This window comes from Colias eurytheme, chromosome 7 (genome assembly GCF_061535395.1).
Source record: "Colias eurytheme isolate Ceu_HAF_F1 chromosome 7, ilColEury1 Martin Lab GWU primary, whole genome shotgun sequence".
Taxonomy (NCBI): domain Eukaryota; kingdom Metazoa; phylum Arthropoda; class Insecta; order Lepidoptera; family Pieridae; genus Colias; species Colias eurytheme.
The window spans coordinates 1,192,337-1,216,096 of record NC_142986.1 but is presented as its reverse complement, the minus strand read 5'-3'; the positions used below and the strand labels follow the sequence as shown (position 1 = coordinate 1,216,096).

At 37.2% G+C, this 23,760-nt stretch overlaps 2 protein-coding genes and 1 long non-coding RNA gene across 4 annotated transcripts in view; 1 reads left to right on the top strand and 2 right to left on the bottom strand.

Annotated features, from left to right (window-relative positions):
• LOC149906882 (uncharacterized) overlaps nt 1-23,760 on the bottom strand; it is a 291,557-nt gene that overhangs the window by 227,416 nt on the left and 40,381 nt on the right. The window lies entirely within an intron of this gene.
• PlexA (plexin A) lies at nt 353-8,134 on the bottom strand. Its single transcript, XM_090103931.1, has 3 exons — nt 7,834-8,134; nt 7,142-7,248; nt 353-6,544 (listed from the first exon to the last, which is right to left on the bottom strand). Exon 3 carries the CDS (start codon nt 6,487-6,489, stop codon nt 799-801), a length of 5,691 nt encoding a protein of 1,896 aa, XP_089960057.1. The 5' UTR covers nt 6,490-6,544; nt 7,142-7,248; nt 7,834-8,134; the 3' UTR covers nt 353-798.
• LOC149906885 (fumarate hydratase, mitochondrial-like) lies at nt 8,457-22,620 on the top strand. 2 transcript variants are annotated; one of them, XM_090103940.1, is made up of 11 exons: nt 8,457-8,657; nt 13,367-13,483; nt 13,880-13,961; nt 15,008-15,129; nt 15,687-15,919; nt 16,370-16,575; nt 17,035-17,141; nt 19,233-19,329; nt 20,101-20,262; nt 20,640-20,770; nt 21,370-22,620. In XM_090103940.1, the coding sequence occupies exons 1-11, from the start codon at nt 8,544-8,546 to the stop codon at nt 21,499-21,501; spliced, it is 1,503 nt and encodes a 500-aa protein (XP_089960066.1). In that variant the 5' UTR covers nt 8,457-8,543; the 3' UTR covers nt 21,502-22,620. The 2 variants fall into 2 exon arrangements, with proteins under 2 accessions (XP_089960066.1, XP_089960067.1); XM_090103941.1 differs by lacking the exon at nt 8,457-8,657 and adding an exon at nt 11,434-11,785.

Sequence of the window (23,760 nt, the reverse complement as noted above, 5' to 3'; positions counted from 1 at the left end):
AGGACCAGAGGGACACCATCGCCAGCAGCCAGTGGTACATGAGCCCTTCGATCTTCCAATAGAGGGGGGCGTACAAGGGTCTCGTTAGGCGCAGCGCCAACATCCACACGACGTAAGCCGGGATGCTGTATATGTTGTTGACGATAGCGAATGCCGCGCGGGCCGCGATTCGGACGTAGTGGCTGAAACAGCAGGGCCACGTCGGTTCATGCTCGCCGCCTCGCGCCGCGGGAGGCGAGGCGGCGAGGCGGCAAGCGCACGCAACCGCGCCCTCCCTGCTACAGCTGCCGGAGCGCGTGGGCTTTCGTCGGACGCGGACAATGGCGCTGCGCGATAAATCAAACACAATGCATACATTCGACGATATTTATTAATGGAATCGTTCACCGGTTCACTTTCGGTTATTTCGTTAAGTAGACTGCGAGTACAAATTTAAAAATTAACCCGGCGGCGAGTGCTTCGCCGGCGAGCTTACATGCGAATTCATTTGCGACACACATTTTACACCGATCGACGTAACATTAACTCGTACGCGAGCACACATAGACATACATACACAATTTTTTTTTATAGTTTACGATGCATACTGTGGCACGACCGCGGCCGGTCGGATTCGTCGTGTAAAATTAATACAAAGTTCATTATATAAAATTAAAAAACGACATCGGACCGCTGAAATTATACAAAAATTACAATATTAAAGACTGTACACTATCTAATATATACAATAATCGCCAGCAATAGATATGTGCGAGGGCAGTATGTACAGAGCGGTGGGTTCGGGCCCCGAGGGAGCGGTTACACGTTATAGTCGTGCGCCATGAGGCCGTGCACCTGCTCGAGGCGGTAGGCGAGCCGCTGCTTCTGCGAGAACTCGTCCTCCTCGAGCGTCACCATGAGCTGCTCGTTGTACTTCACCGCGTACGCGTACAGCTCGTTCAGCGCGCAGTTCGTGTTGAACTCTTTCGTGTGCAGGCGCGACTCCTCGGCCAGCATCGCGTTCATGTCCTGGTCCGAGATCGCCGGCATCAGCTTAATGTCGGCGTAGTAACGCTCCACCCATTCTTTGTATACCGGTATATCTTTAGCGTACAGAAGCTTAGACGAAGGCGAATCTTTACCTAGAATGTGATCCGAAGTGGAACAAGAGTCCATGAACGTTTGCCCGATGACCGACAGGCAGGAGTCGACCGTGTTAGATTTGTGAACGTCGAATACGAAATTCGGATTTTTGATTAGATTAACCCAGAAACGCAGCGGTAGGGAATTGCTCTTCCACGTGTGAACTACTTCCGGATCGGATATCGCATGTTGAAGCGCTTGGTCGTCGAGGAAATCGAACATGTATTTTATAGCGAGAGGCAATGCGGAGCCCCGATGCGCGGTGCTAAATATAGTTTCGAATAAATCATCGACAAACTTTTGCAACGTACCCTTGGTAGCGAGCAGACGCGTAAGATATATTTCTGAAACCATTTTATTTCCACGCTCTCCCTCCTTATGTGCGTCACCGTCGTGGTGTCTCACGAGATGCCAGTATTTAAAGCCGCCACCGTGCTCGTACTTGAGAGGACTAGCCGGGGGACTAGCGGAGCCGTATTTGCCGCGGTTCAAAGTTTCGTAAGTGTGCGATTTGTCGTTTTTCTCCATGTTAGATAAGTTATACACGGAACTTTGTTTAGCTACGAGACTGAGACAAGCACCGTCTGGTACGCGATAATGGTTGAGAGTATTAAGTTTACGCCATTCACCTTCGCATTTAGTGGTACTGTCTTCGTCGTACAGAATTAATCGACCGCAGGCACCCGTGCGCCATTCCAAATCTAACTCGTCACGACTCGGCCTTTGCGAATACGGTGTAGCGCGGTAAATAGCATCTAAACACTTCTCCTTCACTTGGCTAATCGTATCACAGTCGAGAACTTTAACTTGCACGTTTTCCGTGGGAGCCTCTAAACCACTAACGAATAGTGTCTGTTGTGAAATGGACACGCTAACGGTCATCGGTTTAAAATCGATCGACTGCCTAATTAGTTTCTCCTCACTGAGCGAATATCGTGCCTCAGAGGTTATTACATCTACGGGGCCTTTGTCTACTTGACCTTTCATCGATCTAAACAAAAGATAAAGCGGTTCGCCGGCACACTCGCGAAGGAATTTGTATAAAAGAAAAGTGAACCAAGCGCTTAGCATTTTCTCAGCGACGCTTTCGGTTCTCCTTAATAATAGCTTGGGATGACTTTTGCTCTCCATACATTTTTCTATAAGCTCGGCTAATAGGGTCTTTAAAACGTCCGTACAATACTCCATCTTACTTTGTAAAGTTACCATTATGAGTGAAGCAACATTGACACGATCGCGCATTGAAAAATATCTATTACTTTCTAAAGTACGAATAAACAATAAAAGGAATGTTTTATTTAAAATTAGCTGACCGAACATTCTGAGACCTTTCTCTTTCCTCATAAGCTCTGGACGCTCCCATTGAAGGACAGCGTGGTCGTCTATATTAGGAAATAATATTTTCATAGCGTACGTACGATAATCGAGAAAAGGTATTCCACCGGTTATGTCTCCCGTCAAATCAGTCATTTCAGTCTGCAGTTCCGCGAAAGCCTCTTTGCATTCCGCAGCTACTCTTAATTCTAATATATCCATTTGCTCTTGCATATTTTTTAATACTCTAATATTTTCAGTTGATTTACGCCTATACATAACTAGAAACACGACAAATACTAAAATGAGTATAATAATACTAGCTATAACACCGAATAATACTGGTTTACCTAAAGCCGACTGTAGGCCAGCTTGAGAAGAATAAGATAATTTACCAATTTTATACGTAAGAGCCCGGCCGACCCTCACTACGACCTCGGGGGTATCATCCCCGTCAGGCAACTCGTCGCGCGACGGCGGGCGGCATGTCAACTGATGCCTCGATAGAGACGTTACGTTGCACAAGCTTTCCCCGATATGAACTTCAACGTCACTCTCCGTACACGCCCTATCTAAATTTTGACCATTTATCGTCAAATACTCTGATTTATAATACTTTACGTCTTCGTCGAATTTTTCGTAAATTGGATCGGGATAAAGAAGGAACGCGTCGCCGGTTTTCGTTGTTAGATTTTGCACGCTTTGTACGTCGTCCATATTAAAACCGTATTCCAACTCTAGCGGTCTATCGGGATCTAGATTAAGCCCAGCGCTTTCGATGCCAGGAGATTCGCAAATGAGATGCGTTTGAAAGTCGACTCTATGACAAGGGGCAATATAAGGCCGGTTGTCGTGATATACGTATATCTGTGGAAACTGAATGGAATGGAAATTTCGGCCCATCACTTTGATGTTTATCCCTCCGGACGGAATACCTTTAGGCTGTTTTCGTTGTGATGCTAATGGAGGACCAGATTCGACCGAAACTACAACAGGGTCCTCTATATATTCAAACTTTTCTCGTTCCAAAGTACGCATTCCATTATCAAACCGCATCCGTAGTGTACCCATTTTAAGCTGATATGAATGGCTCGTTCTACAGACGGCTTCCTCGTGCGATACGGATAAAATAGCGCATGGTAGTTCGTCGATGAACGCTTGAATATTACTTCCCGCGTTTAGATACTCGCCCGTAATACGTAACTTTGTTCCACCCGATTGAGGACCGTATTTTGGTTGAATTGAGTTTATTTTAGGATTAACAAAAGCGTAGTGATGTTTCGATTCACCGCGATAGTCTGCAACGCGAACAACTACAGGACCGTCCCTGGGAACTTCTTCACCGGGTCCATCAACCGTACATACAATTCGCCTTGTCTTAACGTATAATTCAATAATTGGTTGACATTTAATACCAGCTATTGTAACGCCATTATAGATATCGGATATATTACGACCTAAATTAATGCCTTCAATAGTTATATTTGTACCGCCGTCCCAAGGACCAAGTTGCGGTCGAAAGGAATGAATTTCAGGGTTTGGACAAGTTTGTGTTCCGTTAAGCCAAACACTTGGAGCGCCGCATTGTTCTTGTACTTCGCATTTATCGGAACCCTGACACCAACCGCAACCGAACTTTTCTGGTAAAGCTAAACATATACCGCAATTATCCGCCATATCATTACATCTATAAATGAGTATATGAGTATTATCTGGGTTATCTAATGGCTTCGAACTACCCCATATTACCGCAAACGAGGCCGTTATATTAGGAGCACGTGATGTATACGTAAACTCATGCGGTTCGCAATAAATAGTATCACCAAGTAATTGAGCATTTACATGAGCAACGCGACCTTCAATATTAAATTGACATACGAACCGAGTTTGAACTATAAATTGACCAATAATATGCACCCGGACTTTAATAGCTTTTTTGACGCCAGAAGGAACTAAAATTTCGTTGCCATCTAAGGTTGAATTTATCGTAGGACAAAAACCTGGACCAGATCGATAGCTTGGACCTATTCTACTAACGCCAGTAACAAGTATATCGTTTCTACAATTTTCTGCTGTATCATGGGTGCAGCGATGGCCGTCTACGCACCAGTCACACGGGAAAGACGAGCTGACGCACTGAGTACACGAGCTGTACGTATTACAATCAAAAAACGTAAAATTAGTTGCTACAAAATCAGGTCCCTGTGTTGTGCGCACCGACAATTTTGCGGTGAAATGATGTTGCCCTGCCGGTATCGGAGGCAATGTATCAGTTCGTGGTGTAGTACAATTAACCCCATAAGGTTTCCGAGTAGCGTTAGTTATTAGTGTACGATCTAAAGCCGTAAACGCACATAAAAATTGCCCATTAAGCGTAGGTAAGTTTTCGATAACTAAATCTAATGTTCTCGCCGTCGTTCGTTGTAGTTGATTTGGTGTTACTTGTGTAATGGTAGTGCAACGACCACTACGATATGAAATCCAATACAAGGGATCATCTGCTGCCTGTTGACAGTCTGATCTCAGACTACACTTATTTTCCAACGAACACCAGCCGCAGTAAGGGTCCTTTGCTCCAAGACAGGTTAAACAGGACTTGTATATGCTGCACTCTTGAACTTTCACTTTAGCCACTTTACGTTCAGTCATTACGTATAAATGCATCAATTGCGTGTCAAAAAATAAATCTTTGTTGACTGGCGAATTTTCATCGACAACAATATCTCCATACTCGAAGGCCAAGGTTGGGCTTTCAACGACGATCTTTTTGAGATGACCTTCTGCGGTGCCGGCAAATACAACCGTATAATCTCCAGTCGCTGTAGCAGCCACGGCTGTTAAACGTTCCTTAAACCTGGCAACAGGTACTGCTTCAACTGGTTGTTCACCACCCAGCGGTGTATTCACATCCAACCCGCAAAAATCTTCGCTAATCGATTGCAGTTTCGTACCAATACATGCATGTGATGGAGATATGAAATCTAATCCCCTTGATCCGTTACCACTAAAGCAGGTTTTAATATTTTGCATAAATTTACGACGAATAGCTTTTAAAGTATAGACACATAAAGCAGATAAGTTCGATGGAACGTTTGTATTAATTGATTCACTTTGGCTAAAAGCTGCAAACAATACATCTTGTTGTGCAGTGATTCCCAACTCGCCGGCTAATACTGATCCTGCTTTCCCAACAAATGCAGCTTGCACAAGATTGTATCCAAAGTTACCGCCTCCTTCACCCATACATGACATTGGTATTTCAGTGTATGAATAATAGTTCTCATCATCATGGCAAACACGTACTAATTTACTATAATATGTATCAGAACCCACACCTCTTAACTGCGTCGTTAAAAAGTAACTGAACCCTTCGGAGCTAAAGCCATATACATAGTTGATAGGATAACGCTCACGAGATAGTGAATTAACAAACATCCGCGTGCCAGTAGTCACAGCCGTCCGTGCTATCATAAAAAGTCTATCATCTTCCAAGGATCGACTGCTCACAGTGGGTACCTCCGATCGATACGGTGAATTACCAGTAAATGTAACTCCAACGTACATAACTTGAGTCATAGGTGGGTTCGGAGGCCCCGGTGCAATAAACGCTACGGTGGAAGCACTCGCATTGTTCGCGACGACCGGTTCACGCACTTCCCGCACATCATGTGAAATATTGTTTAGATTACGAACAGAACACAGTCCCTGTAGCACTGAACCGCATGTGATGAGACGACTCGTCGCGTAATCGATAACGAGCGCCTTGTTAACATTGTCCGTCGGCTTCTTCACAAAGTTAGGCGGGCAATCGAACGTACACTGGGACGAATCGTTCACCGGGCCCGTGTCGATTCTCTGTGCCACTTCCAAGTCCGGGGACAACTGGAACAGCCGGTTGACGGCGCCGACGTAGACTCTGCCAGTGTTGCGATCAACGACTAGGTGGTTGAACTGGGTGGAAGGGTCGATTTTGTCGGAGAATGTGCGCACCACGTCCTGCGAGGCGCGCGCGGCGACGCACGCCGCCCCGAGGGCGAGCAGCACGCGCCACATCGCGCGGGCGCATGTGGTCTACCGCCGTCTCCCGCGCAGACATCCACCCGCCCATCTGGAACGCGATACACCGCTCAGCCACTGTCCGACGTCGCCGCTACGATCCCATCGCACCGCACCGCTCCGGCGCCCGCATCTCCTGACCGAACCGTCTACCTAGCTATCATTGTGTCAAACGACAAACCAGTCATTACTGACGCCTTGGCTCGGAGGGGTCCAGTGCGATTGGAGCGATTTCGCGAGCTGAAACGGAGGTGTTCAGTCCCGTTTACGTCGATGTACCAACCTATTTCATTATGCCGAACCGACCTGAACTAGAGCCGACAAGATACAATTTAGAGAGGTGAATAACGTGCGATGTTATTGTAAACGATGAGAATGAAACCTGTATGTATGACGGATGTTTTTTCGACGCGTACAAAAATAGGTTAGTACTGGAAATAAACGGGCACCGACAGCCCCGACGCGGTCAGTGCACTGATCATCACACGCCGACGAAAGCCTCAGCATCACAAGGGGAGGTAACAAAAAATCATATAATTTGGCATGCTGTTCGAGGGAGCGAACGTGGTAGCGTAACGATAAAAAAAAGTAACTAAATGAAACATTAATCAACAGAAAACATCGACGACAACAATTTTGTAATACTTACAGGATTGCCATGACTGATCAAGAACGGACGGGCTTCAAATTAATTTCTACTCGATCGAATTCATGTACAGTGCTCTTTCATAATGCGGAAACCGCCTGTCCAAAAATCTGTAACAACAAACAACACAGTTTAAAGCCCGTCGGGGCTCCTCGATCCGATAGGTACCTAGCTGTAGCTTTTACATTTTAATCTAGACTTTCAATTTTAATCTAGAAAACCTTACTATGTATGTAGGTACTAAAATCGTCACATAATATTATATTCGTCTAGACATGTCGTTTTACGAGTACAACTTAATTAAATTAATAAGTTATTGACAAAGATAAAATATTTAAATAGTTATTCATAAAAATGTTTAAGTAGGTACTCGATAAAACCTATTCGATAGCTTGAACGCAACACTACAACACAGCTATGACCGGTCGGTCTCGTTGATTGCATTCCCTGCCACCACCCACTCGGCCTAATCTTCGACCTACGCATTGAAAATAACGTAAAAATCTCAAATAGTGTCATTAAAACGGAATAAGTATGGGTAAAAGTTTAATTTAAGTATTTTTTCTATGTTGTTTCTGATGGGATTGAGAAAGAAAGTCAGCCATTACCGCGCACGCGAGTCGATAAACGGAAGCCATTCCAATAAACGCCACGCATTCCCGAGCAAATTAACACAATTTTACACTTAATCTTACCTTGTTGTATGTGACTGATGTGTATATAGGCAATCCTTATAGAATCCTCAATCGGGTCAAGGAACAGCTAACACTATTGCACCACTTCACAAATTTGTACAATTTATCACTTGTTCGAATATTTACAACGAAACCACTTAAAACACTATTTAAGCTAAAATCACAACATCATTCTTAAAATATAACTTTTATCGAGGTACAAATCCCGGTTTGTTGAGTAAAACTAGCCATTTACACAAGGAGTCCACGACAAGAGCATCAGTCTTGGTACATCGCCATGGAATGATGTCGGTTTCGCTTTTCGAACAATTTTCGAACGAGTCTAGGCGTGACTGATACGAGAAAAACCGAGTCTACCCGATTCGTCACTTAATTCAAATAAATTCCGCAAGAGGCAGCACTGTAGCCAAAGATGCGTTCAATATTATTATAACATTTCATTATAAGATAAATGATATCAAATATATATAAAAAAATTACACAATAAATCAATAATAATTTTGTATAATCTAAAATATAAACAGTTGTTTAAATATTAAATGTTAAATTGTTTAACCATAAACAATGGCTTATTTTCTCGTGATGATGTCATAAATGTCAAGTTTGACAATTGACAATTTAAATTCATATTGACAGTGTTTTGGCTACGGTTTTGCAGCTGATAATCTCGGCATTTCGACAAGAAAAAGCCGATATTATTTCAAGAAATAATGGCTTCCTCTATATTTAAAGTATCTTCCGTATTAGTAAACTCTTCAAAGAATTTGCGGTGCGTTGTTAAACTGATTGATAAGCGGGACTTCACTACCACAAATGTCGTCGCGGTAAGTTGCATAACCGCTCTCTTCATTCGAAATACCTGAATTCAAAATCATTTATTTCTATAACTATCTCTATTTTTATAATAATAGAAATGAATTTATAAGTTAACGATATTCATTACCCTTTGACTTATACTATGATGCATGTTTATTGTTTTTATTGCACATACTGTTGAGAATAATTGTTTAATTTAACTTATATTATATTGTTGTCGGAAATAAGTTAATTTAACATTTTGCACTTGAAGATTTTAGTTTGATTACTTACAATATTTTCAAGTTATATGTCTGCACAGAAATGTATTTATTCGCCAGTACCATAACCATTGGTTGCTGCAAGTTAAGATGTAACAGTACAGTACAGTTACCGCTCTCTTCATTCGAAATACCTGAATTCAAAATCATTTATTTCTATAACTATCTCTATTTTTATAATAATAGAAATGAATTTATAAGTTAACGATATTCATTACCCTTTGACTTATACTATGATGCATGTTTATTGTTTTTATTGCACATACTGTTGAGAATAATTGTTTAATTTAACTTATATTATATTGTTGTCGGAAATAAGTTAATTTAACATTTTGCACTTGAAGATTTTAGTTTGATTACTTACAATATTTTCAAGTTATATGTCTGCACAGAAATGTATTTATTCGCCAGTACCATAACCATTGGTTGCTGCAAGTTAAGATGTAACAGTACAGTACAGTTACCGCTCTCTTCATTCGAAATACCTGAATTCAAAATCATTTATTTCTATAACTATCTCTATTTTTATAATAATAGAAATGAATTTATAAGTTAACGATATTCATTACCCTTTGACTTATACTATGATGCATGTTTATTGTTTTTATTTAAGATAATTTATTAAAGAAAATTGCACATATTGTTGAGAATAATTGTTTAATTTAACTTATATTATATTGTTGTCGGAAATAAGTTAATTTAACATTTTGCACTTGAAGATTTTAGTTTGATTACTTACAATATTTTCAAGTTATATGTCTGCACAGAAATGTATTTATTCGCCAGTACCATAACCATTGGTTGCTGCAAGTTAAGATTTGACATTTGTCGGCTGAAACGGCTTGAAGCCGCGACCTCGCGGTGAGCTATAGACATTCATTCACTGCCGTACATGGACTGCTTGAGCAGTCCACGACTGACTGCTCGAGCAGTCCGTGTAAGTCTCCAAACGCTTGTGTATCACCGGATAAAGCTATGGTTAATTTAAAATAACTGTCAAAATTGTATAATACAAGATAAGATGTTGTTTGACTTATGACTTTGATAACTTTAAGTACACTAAAAAAATACTAGTTCAATACAAATGTACTTAACTTACTTATAATGTACTTTATAGTGACTGCAAAATTGCAGTGACTATAAAGGTCACCGCACGATACACATAGACTCCTAACTTTTCATATTTATTTAAAAACAATTTCTAATAAACAACAATTATTTTTACTTGTCCTAATGACCCATAATAACTTAATTTACTAACCCAGTTTGAAATTTTACAAGTACATAATTATATTCATAAACATTTCCAATAATATTTTATCTGCCTTTTAAATAAAATACCTATATTGTAATTTGTATTTAAAATTTAAATGCATAAATGCTGTATGTAATTGTTTCATCATAAGATATACAATTAAATCAAAGAGTGATAAATAAGTTATCAGGCTTTAAATCAAGATGTTTATGTAAATTAAAAATGTTGTATAAATTGATTAAAAACAAAATATTTTACCATTAGTGAGCTACATCTTAGTATTTACCATAACATAGGCTAATTGCTGAACCCATTTTAACCTGGGTAATTAGATCAATGAAATGTTGAGCAAATACTCAAGTATTTCACTGTTCGAAAATGTATTAGAAATGTAGTTGAAGACACATAAGTACATAATATATATACTATGTTTCGTTGATGTATCGTGACTGACTTGGTAATTCAGAGGAGATAGATATAAATTATAAACAAGTTTTTTTTTGACATGACAACGTCTTATAATTCGATAGAGCCGGCTGCACGCACGAAAAAACATGACTCATGCGGCGTTACCTCGCTCTGAGGCGTTCCATGTAAGGCTTGAAGTGCAAGCGAGAGCGCGGAACGAGCGACAAAGAAGCACAATCGGACGTTGTCACGTTCAACTATCGTCAGTAAACCAACTTTACAGACACCCAATTTTTTTTCCTTTTTTGTAATCAGCAATAGTTAAGATTAGCATTTTCATGTTGCAGTGATCTTCAACATCAAACATTTATTTATTCATTCAATAAGACTTCTTCTAGTAGCCCATTTTAATTGTCATTAATATTTACTATTTACTGATTCGGATATTAGTTGTTTATATATTTAAGAGTGGGTTTGTAACAAAATTTATCGGAAACTACTTGACCAATTTTAATGAATTTTGTTGTGCTTTTGGTAGATCTGATTTACAAATAATTTTTATTATTAGCTTCACTGTCGTTTTCTAAGGTTGAGATAAATCTAATTACATACATACCTAGATATTATCTCATTTGCCCACCAAAATTGTGTTATAGATGTTGTTTTATTAATATTGTACCTTATTAGCACCACAAGTTATTTTTTTCTATAATGAGCCATAGTAACAATGATATAACAATCGCAGTTACATGTTATGTAAACAACGATCAAAACAAATGAAAAAGATAACAAAGTATTCTCACGCGTTCTATAATTGGAATTGCAAATTGCCATCGAAAGGCCGAAAGCGATTAAGTTCATTTCGTCGCGGACCGTCTTACGATACGCACGTACTTTTAATCTGGGGTCTTTATACGCGACTGTGATTTCATTTTGTATTCCACACGACATACAACGTGACTATACCAGTAAAACAAGTTTTGAGAATCGCATACCGGCGCGGCTGAATTAGATTTTTTTATTATCTGTGCTAGCCATAGGCAACGCAACAGTTTAGAAAGTCACTGGTTTGATAGATTTAAAAAAATAAATTGTGACATTGTTGTGTACGACAACAGTTGATTGTATTTTTTGTATTTTATATTGTTAAGTTTTGATCGTAAAAATGGCTTGTTCTGTATGTATGAATCCAGATGGGAAACCTGTGAAAATGGTAAGGAATTTTGTTTAAATAAGTAGTTAAAATTGTTAAATAAATGTAATGGTCTCATGTAAGATTTGTTTGCGTACTGTATAGAACTTACTATGGTAATAAATATATGATAATGTTATCAGTAATTCTAAATTTTAATGAACTTGCGACCTTGGCCTGATCAAATTTATTCGCTCTTACTAAATAGCAATTCAGTCAACTGTTAAATTCCACAAGATAATAAAAATTAAAAATGTATCATAAATATGAGAAAAATATACAATGTTTGTACCTACCTACCTACCAATAATTAAAAAATTAAGGGACACATACTGCGCGAATTAAATACGCAATATGAGTTGTATAATATTTCAGTAATATCTGTAAATAAAATTGGAAAATCCAAAAGTGCACGCCTCATAATTTTGTTTTTATAAATATTTTTAATTATTATTTTTGTTTATTTAATAACAATTAAACCACATCGAATCAGACCCTGAAAAATGAAAGGGTTCTATTCCTGAGCATACTCAAGCGTAAGAGAAAAAAAAAGACTCGATTAGTAAAGTATTTCGGTCGCTATCGTGTTAACAAGAAAAAGGATCCGCACATACAGACACACGGACGTCCAAGACAGAACTTTTTTAAACTGTTTTTTAACTAGTTTAAATAACAAAAATGACATCAAAAATATCATGAACGTTAAAAATAGTGTTTTTTCTTAATATGTGTGTGTATGTATTATCTTACAAGTGCAATGTATGATACATAAAGACATTTTAAGTTTGAAAAATCAGATGTTTTGCGCGAAGCGACAGTAGTACCCACCTCAACGCTTCGCTTATGAGGCGTGCAAATGTTTAAACAGGAATAGTATTCGAGATCGAGGGTCTAATTTATTACGTAACACTAGTATAATATGATTTCATATAGATTTGTTTGTTTTTCTCGTAAGATATATTATTTTTATCACACTATTAGGAGTACCTAATGTAATTGCCGGTTTGCGTAAGGCAGTGGAATAAACAACTTGATATCTTGCTAGTTTATTTTATAACACTATTCGATTAAAATATAAATGGTGGTATTCCTTTTGTACTGACTACGATCTATAGTTTGTTACCACTTACCTCCCATAGGTAGGTATTATAGATTATAGTACCTAGGTATTTTTTTGGGAGGTACCTACTATGAGTATTTTAATAAACCTTTGTCAATTTCGAAAATATTTAGGTTTTCAATTTTGTGATTTTCCCTCATTTTTTTCCTACCATCTTGTTCTACGTATTTTATCACGAAGATTTGCCTACCGAATTTACGTGTAAAATTTTCGAAGAATATTGCTACGAACAATAAAAAATGTATAGGTAGTAGGTACTGGTTTCACTATTAAATCCATACTAATATTATAAATGCGAAAGTAACTCTGTCTGTCTGTCTGTTACTCAATCACGCCTAAACTACTGAACCAATTTGCATAAAATTTGGTATGGAGACATTTTGATACCCGAGAAAGGACATAGGCTATCTTTTAGTGCGAAATATGTACCACGGGCGAAGCCAGGGCGGACCTCTAGTAAAATATATTTTTTTAATTTCCAGAGGAAAGAAAAAGACACGATGGGCGAGCTGGACGTGCCGGACGACAAGCTGTACGGCGCGCAGACCGTGAGGTCCATTATGAACTTCCCCATCGGAGGGATTGAGGAACGTATGCCGGTTAGTTTGTTTGTCATTATTTATAGATATGTTTTATTTTTACATCGTTGTTAGCTTTATCTCCCTGCATTTTTAAAATCACACTTTTTAAATAAATATTTTAAATGATTCTTGGCTTATTGTGATTTGTGACAACATTTTTTTCCTGTGACGTAAAAATAGGTACATAAAATGAAAAAGAACTCCACTGATAAGTAATAGAATGAAGCAAGAAATATTAAAAATCTTCATTGTAACGCTCATATTCGCGTTACAATAAAGATTTTCATTATCACTGAGATTAAGCAAAACAGCATTTACCTCTAAACAGTCTACATAATAATAAAACTAGAAGTTAAATTATAAATTGTTTAGATAACAAGTACTTATTAAAAGGTCTATTTTTTTAATTTTCAGTACCCAGTGGTGGTTGCTATGGGAATCTTAAAGAAGGCAGCTGCGAAAGTCAATATTGAATATGGTCTTGACAAGAAAGTTGGTAAATATCAATGCATTTCAATTTAATTGTTTATAAGCGCAAGTATTTTAGTAATAATATTAAATATAGTTACTAAGTTTATCTTTAGTAACAATATTAACTATAAAATCTAATAAAGTGATTTTAGGTAAGTTAAATGACGTATTTATTCACAAATTATTAATAACTAGCGGTCCGCCCCGGCTTCGCCCGTGGTACATATTTCGCAATAAAAGTTAGCCTATGTTCTTTCTCAGGGTCTAAAGATTATCTGTGCCAAATTTCATCAAATCGGTCCAGTAGTTTATGCGTGAAAACCATACATACATACATACATACATATAAACCTTTCCTCTTTATAATATTAGTAATATATATTTATTATTATTATTATAATATAGTAATAGATAAATTATAACAACCTTGACATTAACATCAAATAATTTGATAGCAAAAAAATTCACAACCACATACTTAATATGCAAATAAAATTTATGGCTTTGATAACTGTTATCACATTATTGTGGTTCGACGCTTTTATAAATTTTATTGTTTTTGCGGTAGATAAAATGTACTTACTAATAAAATTTTCCATGGGTCTGAGAAAATGATCTTAAATAAAATGCTTTTAAGAGGAATCAAAATATTATATTAATTCCTGTATAGAAGTGAGTAAGAATATATCAAAATTATTAGCGGAATATCATAACTGCAAATTTAACATTCTTAAACTTCTTTTAATCACAAAAAAACCAAATATGTTTTTTATAATTATCAATATGCGACTACCTTTATTCTTTACAATCATATCTATTATCCTCATTATTTCTAACAAAAAAAAAGACGGGCTGCACTCCGGGAGTGCCGCCAGAAGTGAAAACTTGATTATTAACGTTGAGCATGTTTGATATTTTGGAATGGTATCCGTCTTAAGCTTTTTCGATCAGGTCACGTGTCCTGACGCGAGTTTAAATTTTTATTCCCATTACAGAAAAAGTGCTCAACGCCGCTAAAGAAGTTTTCACTTCAAAAACGCAAAATAAATTAACTTTCTTTACAATTTTCAGCGGAAGCCATAGTGCAAGCGTGCGACGATGTTATATCGGGCAAGTTGTACCGCGAGGGTCACTTTCCCCTCGTCATTTGGCAGACAGGATCTGGTACACAGACCAACATGAACACTAATGAGGTGAATGTTTAGTATATATTTATAACTCTAATAGAAGTCATAAATGTAGCTACATTTAAAACTAAGTAAAACAAGCTATTCATAAGATATAGTAAACTAATTTATGAGATACCTACATGCACTTTTTAAACCTTTGTTTGATTTTCAGTAAGAAATTATTAATTCATTACAATAAATTCCTTGAAATACGATTAACCATATATGTACTAAATAAATACATGACATAATATACCTTTGAAGTTTGAATACATTCGAAGCACAAGTTGTATGTAAAATTTAATTCCAATCTTCTTTCACCGAAAAACGAAAATATTTACACACACACACTCATAGACTCCACACTTAACTATTAATATTTAGTTATAAACAGTTTCTTTTTTCATGTAGATAACCTATTTAAGTTAAGGAGCGGGTCCTCCAGACACAGCTTTTATCTTGAACTTACTAGGAGGGCCCTACTACTCCAAATTGTGTAAAATTTAGAAACGAAATTTTGTAAAATTTAGAAACTATTTTTATTTATTATTTTATTTCCAACCTCTATATTAATTTCGCAGGTAATAGCCAACCGCGCGATCCAAATACTTGGCGGCAAACTTGGCAGCAAAGACCCGGTACATCCAAACGATCACGTGAATAAGTCCCAAAGTTCAAACGATACCTACCCAACGGCTATGCACATAGCGGTGGCGATGGAACTCAGGGATAGATTGATGCCCGGTCTAGTGTGCTTGAGAGACACGCTCGCTTCTAAGTCTAAGGAGTTTGAGAAGATTATTAAGATCGGCAGGTTGGTGAACATACATTCAAACAAATAATACACAAAGCAGTAAATAATATTGAATAAAGGAAAATAAATAACTTGTATTTTGCACACAAAAATATATAACATAATAAGTATTTCAAGACATTTTTCATACACGGCATGATCTGATCCCATACTAAGCTTTTCAATTGTGTTATGGAAACCAAATGGGCGATAAACATACATACATAATTTTAAATACAATCAAAAAATTGGTTGTCTGTAAAGTCTGTTTACTGACGATAGTTGAACGTGACAACGTCCGATTGTGCTTCTTTCGCTCGTTCCGCGCTCTTCGTTCGTTTTTTCGTGCGTGCAGCCGGCTTAATCGAATTATAAGACGTTGTCACGTCAAAAAATTATACAAAATAGTTCATGCTGTCTCCGTATGGCAACTAACACACGGGTATTTTATATATTTCATGTATTTTCCAGAACGCACTTAATGGACGCCGTACCGCTAACACTCGGCCAAGAGTTCTCTGGTTACGCGTCCCAACTCACATATGGCATAGAGCGAGTTTGTAGCACATTACCTCGTCTGCACTATTTGGCATTGGGTGGAACTGCTGTGGGTACTGGGCTTAACACTAGGGTGGGATTCGCCGAAAAATGTGCTAAGGAGATCGCCAATTTGACCGGTGAGTGAGGGCAGATGTAGAAATTACATTTATTAGTTACTAGCTGTGCCCTGCGGTTTTACCCGATTGCTCCGCTTCTGTTGGTCGTAGCGTGATGATATATAGCCTTATACCTTCCTCGATAAATGGGCTATCTAACACCGAAAGAATTTTTCAAATCGGACCAGTAGTTCTTGAGATTAGCGCGTTCAAACAAACAAACTCTTCAGCTTTATAATATTAGGATATAGATTAAGATACAACAAAATAGAATTGAAGTCATAATTTTTTATGCTCTTTCACTACAGAAAGAGCAAAAAAATGTTTAAAGTTTACCAAAAGTGTATCATGTATGTTTGTCGATAAATATTATCAAAATGTTTTTCTCAATTCTTTAATACCTAAAGCTTCTACCTTGGTTAGCACATAAACTGCTGCTCTTGTTTGCAGTATAGATTTTAAAGTAATTTTCATGTACAGGTATTCCTTTTGAATCTGCACCGAACAAGTTTGAAGCGTTGGCCTGCCATGACTCGATGGTTGAAGTATCTGGAGCTCTCAACACTATCGCTGTATCTCTTATGAAGGTAATATATATTTTTCTAATATTTCTGCCATTTAAATGGTTTGGATTACCTTATGGGCTATGTATGTATTATTTATGGTACCTACTCATAAAAATGTCGCTTTGAATCATTCTTTAATTGAGTAATTTTGCAATAATAATGTAATGGTAATTTAAACAAAATATGATCAGATTTAGATTGATCTAATTTACTTTGTCCCTTTCATTGCTCCTTTCGTGACAAAGCTTCGAACTGAAGCTTATCTATATAAATTTATAAAGAATAGAAAAAATTCGATCACGAGGCGGGACTCGAACCCGCATCCTTTCGCGCCAAACCGGGGTGGATGCCTCGTGATCGAATTTTTTTTTGTTCTTTATCTATACTAATATTATAAAGAGGAAAAGTTTGTAAGTATGTATGTATGTATGTATGTATGTATGGTTTTCACGCATAAACTACTGGACCGATTTCAAAAATTCTTTCACCATTAGAAAGCTGCATCTTTACTGAGCAACATAGGCTATATTGCATTTTCAAAAAAATTAGAGATCCTTACCAATTATGCAATAATGTAACCCAAGGTGTAAAAAAATCCTCAATAAAACTTCTGTCATCGCGTGCGTGTGTATTAAAGATAGAACAAAAAAATGTTCTACGGTATTATAGAATGGATCAATATCTACAAGAAAGTCCGCGATACCATATGTCCATCTTCAGTAGTTATGTTACTACAACAACTTTTTTACGTTTTCAAAGTAAATAGAAGTGCCGACAGTAATCAAACCATGTTATCCATACACATATATTAATCCTTATCCCATTAAATGATGTTTTATTATAGACTGTTTCAATACCAGCAAAATACTTTTTAAATGAAAAGAATTGGATGTTCCATTCAAAAGATATAACGAATTTTTAAAAGTGTCAATCTACAGAAAATAGTAGGTATACTGTTCGAGCAGGCCGTAGTGCGGGGGTCACGGAGGAATTCTACCAATATGCGTCTTGACGGAACACAGTGGGGTTTTGGTCGGTAGGAATCCGACATAACCCACGGCCCCTCGCCCGGAGGCCGTGGGTATCTATGAAAGATTTCCCCACTAAAACAAAAAAAAAAAAGGCCGTAGTGCGGGACGGGGTAAAGGTGATTTTCATGTGATTAAAAATTAAACCTATAGTCCGACCTATAGTAGACTTTTCACTGTAACGATATCGCTATCTATGCGGGTGAAACCGCAGGGCATTGCTAGTAAATTTATATTTATAATGCTACGGCCACACTACCTTACCGTCTACCGGGCTGTTACCGCAATAATTATGGCATTAAATTACCGTCTAAATTACTGCATGAACTGGTGTGGTTACACTAGAGTTTACCTAGATAATATGTCGGTAATTATTGGCATTTACCGCAGCAAAAAATATCAGTTAATTAATACATATATAATATGGTGGTCTGTAATAATTCATCAAGGATTCTTTTTTCTTTTTCAAATCATCTATGGTACTTGGAAATGATAAATTTTCTTTGATCCGACATAAAAATCGTTGTGTAGTACACTGCGATTTTTATATTTCTTCTGTTGGGTATCCCAAAGAGACGGTTTTCCGTATGTATGGAGACGGTTCGGATTGGAATATAATTCTAAAAATTCGAGCGCCATCGAGCGCTTTTTCATTTGACCACTCCATGTCGGTCGATACGTGCGTCGCCGGTGAGCTCATATTGCACACTGGACAAACGGTAGTGTGGCCGCAAACGCAATAATTACCGCGGTAATCTTCTTTGATGTGCGAAAGAATACCGCCGCCGGAGCTATTGCCTACCGCCATTTGTCATATTGATTGGCATTGTAGAATTATGGCCATAAGTCGTGGTTACACCTAGGTGTTGTTTAAGTTGTGGCAATAATTATTGGCATATCACGGTAGTGTGGCCGTAGTATAAAAGCATTTGAATGCCATTAAACCAAAAATATCAAATTCAACATGAAGCTTATCTGTTATAAAAGAAACATAACATAATCTCAATCGTGAATCGTCAGCAGCAACATATTTTTATTTATATTCAAATATACATTTTCTTTCACAAATTATTATTACTTACAGATCGTGAATGACATCCGTCTATTAGCTTCCGGACCCAGATGTGGTCTTGCTGAATTACTTCTGCCAGAGAACGAACCCGGTTCATCTATTATGCCTGGTAATCTAATTTCAACTGAATTGTTATTTGTGCAAAATAGGCATACATCTAAATATATTGAAAACGACTCTTTGTAATACTTATAAGTAATGATTTAAAAGTTGTAGAATTTCAAGGTTACTGAAAACAAGAAACGCATGTACAAACGTAAAAATACATATTGAAATAATGCAAGATGTAAAGGATCGATAACTTCAATTTAAATAACTAATAGACGCATGCTTTAATCCGGGATTCAAAAATATATAATACTGTCCCATATGTTTAATACACTTATGAAATAATTGTCATTATCTTAATTCTATTATAAAGGCGAAAGTTTGTAAGTATGTATGGATGTATGGATGTTTGTTACTCTTTCACGTAAAAACTACTGAACCGATTACAATGAAATTTAGCACACATATAGAGGGTAACTTGGATTAATACATAGGATAGGTTTTATCCCGGAAATCCCACGGGAACGGGAAATATGCGGGTTTTCCTTTGAAAACGCGGGCGAAGCCGCGGGCGGAAATCTAGTCAATCATATATTTTTTTGGTTTATCCAAATACTATTAATAAAAAAAGACGTGTGGTACTCGGGGACTGCCGCGGTAAAGCTATTGCATGCTATGCCTTCAAGCCACACCTCCGCGCCCGTCCCCGTGGGGAGCGTGAGGTTTTTTCGTTACGGAATTTCTCGATTCGGTCCCCGCGCTCAAGGCCCGCGATAGAAGCTATCCAATAGCTTAATTATAACTATAGTACTTATTTATTTACATTTTCCAGGCAAAGTGAACCCCACGCAATGCGAGTCCCTCACAATGATCGCCGCGCAAGTGATGGGCAACCACGTGGCCTGCACCATCGGTGGTAGCAACGGTCACTTTGAGCTCAACGTCTTCAAGCCCATGATTGTGGCCAACGTTCTGAGGTCTATACGGCTTTTGGGTGAGTTGGAATAAAGAAAAGAACAAGACAGATATCCACCATAGGACGCCATCTTGCCTAAGTCAAAAAAAAAATATGTCAAAAATATATTTTATGTCAATCGAAAATAAATTCAAATTACATACCATGCCGCACGTAATTATACAGCAGGTACAAAATAGGTTTTTTTGAAGTGAAACTTCTTTATCGGCGTTGGACAAAAATTTAGTGTAACATTTTTGCGTTACACCGTACGCGTGACATTTTTGCGTTACGCCGTACGCGTGACATTTTTGCGTTACGCCATACTCGTGACATGTTAAAGGTCATAAAGAAGTTTCACTTTCATTTTTTTTATTGATATTTCAAATTCATTAATATTTGTTACTCCATTGTAGGTGACGGTTGCCAAGCGTTCAACAAGAACTGTGCGGTCGGCATCAAAGCTAACGTGGCTCAAATCGACAAGATCATGAAGGAATCCCTCATGCTTGTCACTGCTCTTAACCCGCACATTGGTTACGATAAGGTATGTTTTTTAAGATATTGGTAATTTAAAACTGGATTATACTGTATTCGATTTGTGTTAAGTCCAGGATTAATCACTACATATGCATTATGCATAGTATAAAACTTTTTTGCTTTCTCTGTCCCTATGTATGCTTAAATCTTTAAAAATACGCAACGGATTTTGATGTGTTTTTTTTAAATAGATAGAGTGATGCAAGAGGAAGGTTTTAGTGTATAATTTATTATGTTTTAGACAAAGAGGGCGAAGCCGCGAGCGGAAAGCTTGTAGCATAATATAATAAAGTATATTTTGCACTTCAAAACTTCAGTTAAATTTACTTAGCGATGATTGTTTTTTTCTTTATTTATAATCGCCATGTATCTCGTCTTCTAGGGCGTGGAATATTTCTAGTAACATACCTAAGTTAAAAAGTTTATTTTTTAAAGGCTAAGTAAGCTATTTTAACAGAGTAAAATCAATTTTATTATAAGTTATCTCTTTATCTAAAGACCATCTAGTGATAAGAACGCCATAATATTTCACTATTATTTTATGTTAGTTTTCTTTATCTACTATGCATGCAAAAAATATTCAATAAATTAATTTATTTGTTCTAGGCTGCTCAAATCGCGAAAACGGCGCACAAAGAAGGCGGTACTCTCAAGGACACAGCCATAAAACTAGGCATCCTAACCGCTGAACAGTTTGACAAGTGGGTCCGACCTGAAGACATGTTGGGGCCCAAGTAGACCTGATGATGCACTGGATCGAGGGTCTGCTGCACCGTGTATGGGGTAGCCTTGACGTGGATAATGTAGTTATGTATTCTAGTACAGTAGAAATTTTGAAAATTGTTCTGAAAAATGTCCCCTTGAGCATATACCCTTTTTATAGGGTAAATAAACATTTTGCAATCCATACTAATATTATAAATGCGAAAGTAACTCTGTCTGTCTGTCTATTCACGCTTTAACTACTGAACCAATTTGCATGAAATTTGGTATAGAGATATTTTAATAGGATAGTTTTTATCCCGGAAATCCCACGGGAACGGGAACTATGCGGGTTTTTCTTTGACTGCGCGGGCGATGCCACGGGTGGAAAGCTAGTTTGTTATAAAAAGGGAACAACAAAATATGATTTTTCATGACACCATCGACTTATTTACTATCTACTGTATTAGGATATCAATGTATTATTATTTAAATTTTGCTGCTATTTACATTTGTATTAATAATACTTATTATTGATGGTAAAAATGGCAGAAAGTAGTCAAGGTTACCCTTATATTTATTACTTATCGATGATGAAAACACAGTGTACATGTATTTAATTTAATTTTTGATGTATGTTCCGATTATTATACATTTTTTATTCAAAGTAGTATCTGCGAGTGTATTTGTCTCTTGAATACGATTTTATGATTATGTGATGCCTTATAAACAAAAGTTCCAATTGGAATTAACTCTTATTCCCTCTATTATTGGAATAAAAATAACTGCCAATGATATTATAATTTAAAAGGTGTAGATAGGTTACCAATAAAACATTCAATCTTGAAAATTTCAGAGTAAGATGGCAGGATTTAATTATCGTAAGCGAAAAAGAGATAACTGAAGTAATTCTGGCTAATTAGCTACATATTAACGTGTGCTTTTAGCCTATCTACACCTTTTATAAACTAAACTATACATTATAATTTGTGCCATCACTGGATGCAAAAAAAACCAATTGTCTTGTGCATTATTATGCACTAAGATGGCCACATCAGGAAAAGCAATATTTTGAATATTTTTTATTTGTAAAGAACAGCTATTGTATGGTTGATGTGTTTCTGTTATTTATCGTTATTAAACATTAATGTTTTATTCTTTGTTTTATTTTTATAACCCTTTATCTTCCTATCAAAATATTTTTATCTATACTAATATTATAAAGCTGAAGAGTTTGTTTGTTTGTTTGAACGCGCTAATCTCAGGAACTACTAGTCCGATTTGAAAAATTATTTTGGTGTTAGCCCATTTATCGAGGAAAGCTATAGGCTATAATATATACTAACACTAAGACTAACAGGAGTGAAGCAATGCGGGTGAATCCGCGGGGAACAGCTAGTAATCCTTTCTATGAGGCACTGGTAACATAAATACAGATGAAATTCTTTTACATCAATATAAACTTCTTAAATTTTTATCCGAATAATAAAGGTTTCAATAAAACAACACATTTTTCAACTGAATATATCTTATAATATAAAAATGAATCGCAAAATGTGTTGGTAAGCGCATAACTCGAGAACGGCTGAACCGATTTCGATAATTCTTTTTTTATTATATTCCTTGAAGTACGAGGATGGTTCTTATGAAGAGAAAACGTAAACATGTACCACGGGCGAAGCCGGGGCGGACCGCTAGTTTGCAATAAAATTAATTCCTATGTTAAGTACATTAAATCTTTGGTAAAATAAATGGGAATGTATCTTTGGTTTATATTTCATAAACTTACAGCCGTACTATCACAAAATAAATTCTGCAGAAATAACATTATATACATATTTCACTCATTTATATGGAATGTTTTAATTCTATATTGTACTTGTAAGACAAAGATTGAAAATAGGTGCAACTGTATTTTCACTATTTTAGGTAAAGTATAGATTGTCTAATCTAAAAATGAACGCCCCTCCACTGTGTTTACGCTCACATTCAAAGTACGTGTATAGACGCAATACACACAAATTGGTCTGCCTCATTGGTCGTTCAGTCCTCCAGTCCCGTCCATGCCCGAACGACAGGACCAGTTGGCCAACTAGTGCATAAATGACGCGATGCACGATAGAACGGACGTGTCATTCCGTACATAGCGCGCTCTCCCCGCCATACAATGCTAGGCACCTGAACTGATCGCCCGATTAGTTGACAAATCAGTGCGCGAGTGTGTCAAAGTTTGCAGTAGAATCGACGCGCGCACACATATAAAGTGGTTCAATAATTATTTGTCCTCACACATTG

What these genes read in the sequence shown, in the direction of transcription:
- PlexA (XM_090103931.1), bottom strand. Translation starts at nt 6,489, where the DNA reads ATGTGGCGCGTGCTGCTCGCCCTCGGGGCGGCGTGCGTCGCCGCGCGC.
- LOC149906885 (XM_090103940.1), top strand. Translation starts at nt 8,544, where the DNA reads ATGGCTTCCTCTATATTTAAAGTATCTTCCGTATTAGTAAACTCTTCA. An exon ending in TGGTCTTGACAAGAAAGTTG is followed by an intron (nt 13,962 to 15,007) that starts GTAAATATCAAT and finishes TACAATTTTCAG; the next exon opens with CGGAAGCCATAGTGCAAGCG. An exon ending in CGCACATTGGTTACGATAAG is followed by an intron (nt 20,771 to 21,369) that starts GTATGTTTTTTA and finishes TATTTGTTCTAG; the next exon opens with GCTGCTCAAATCGCGAAAAC.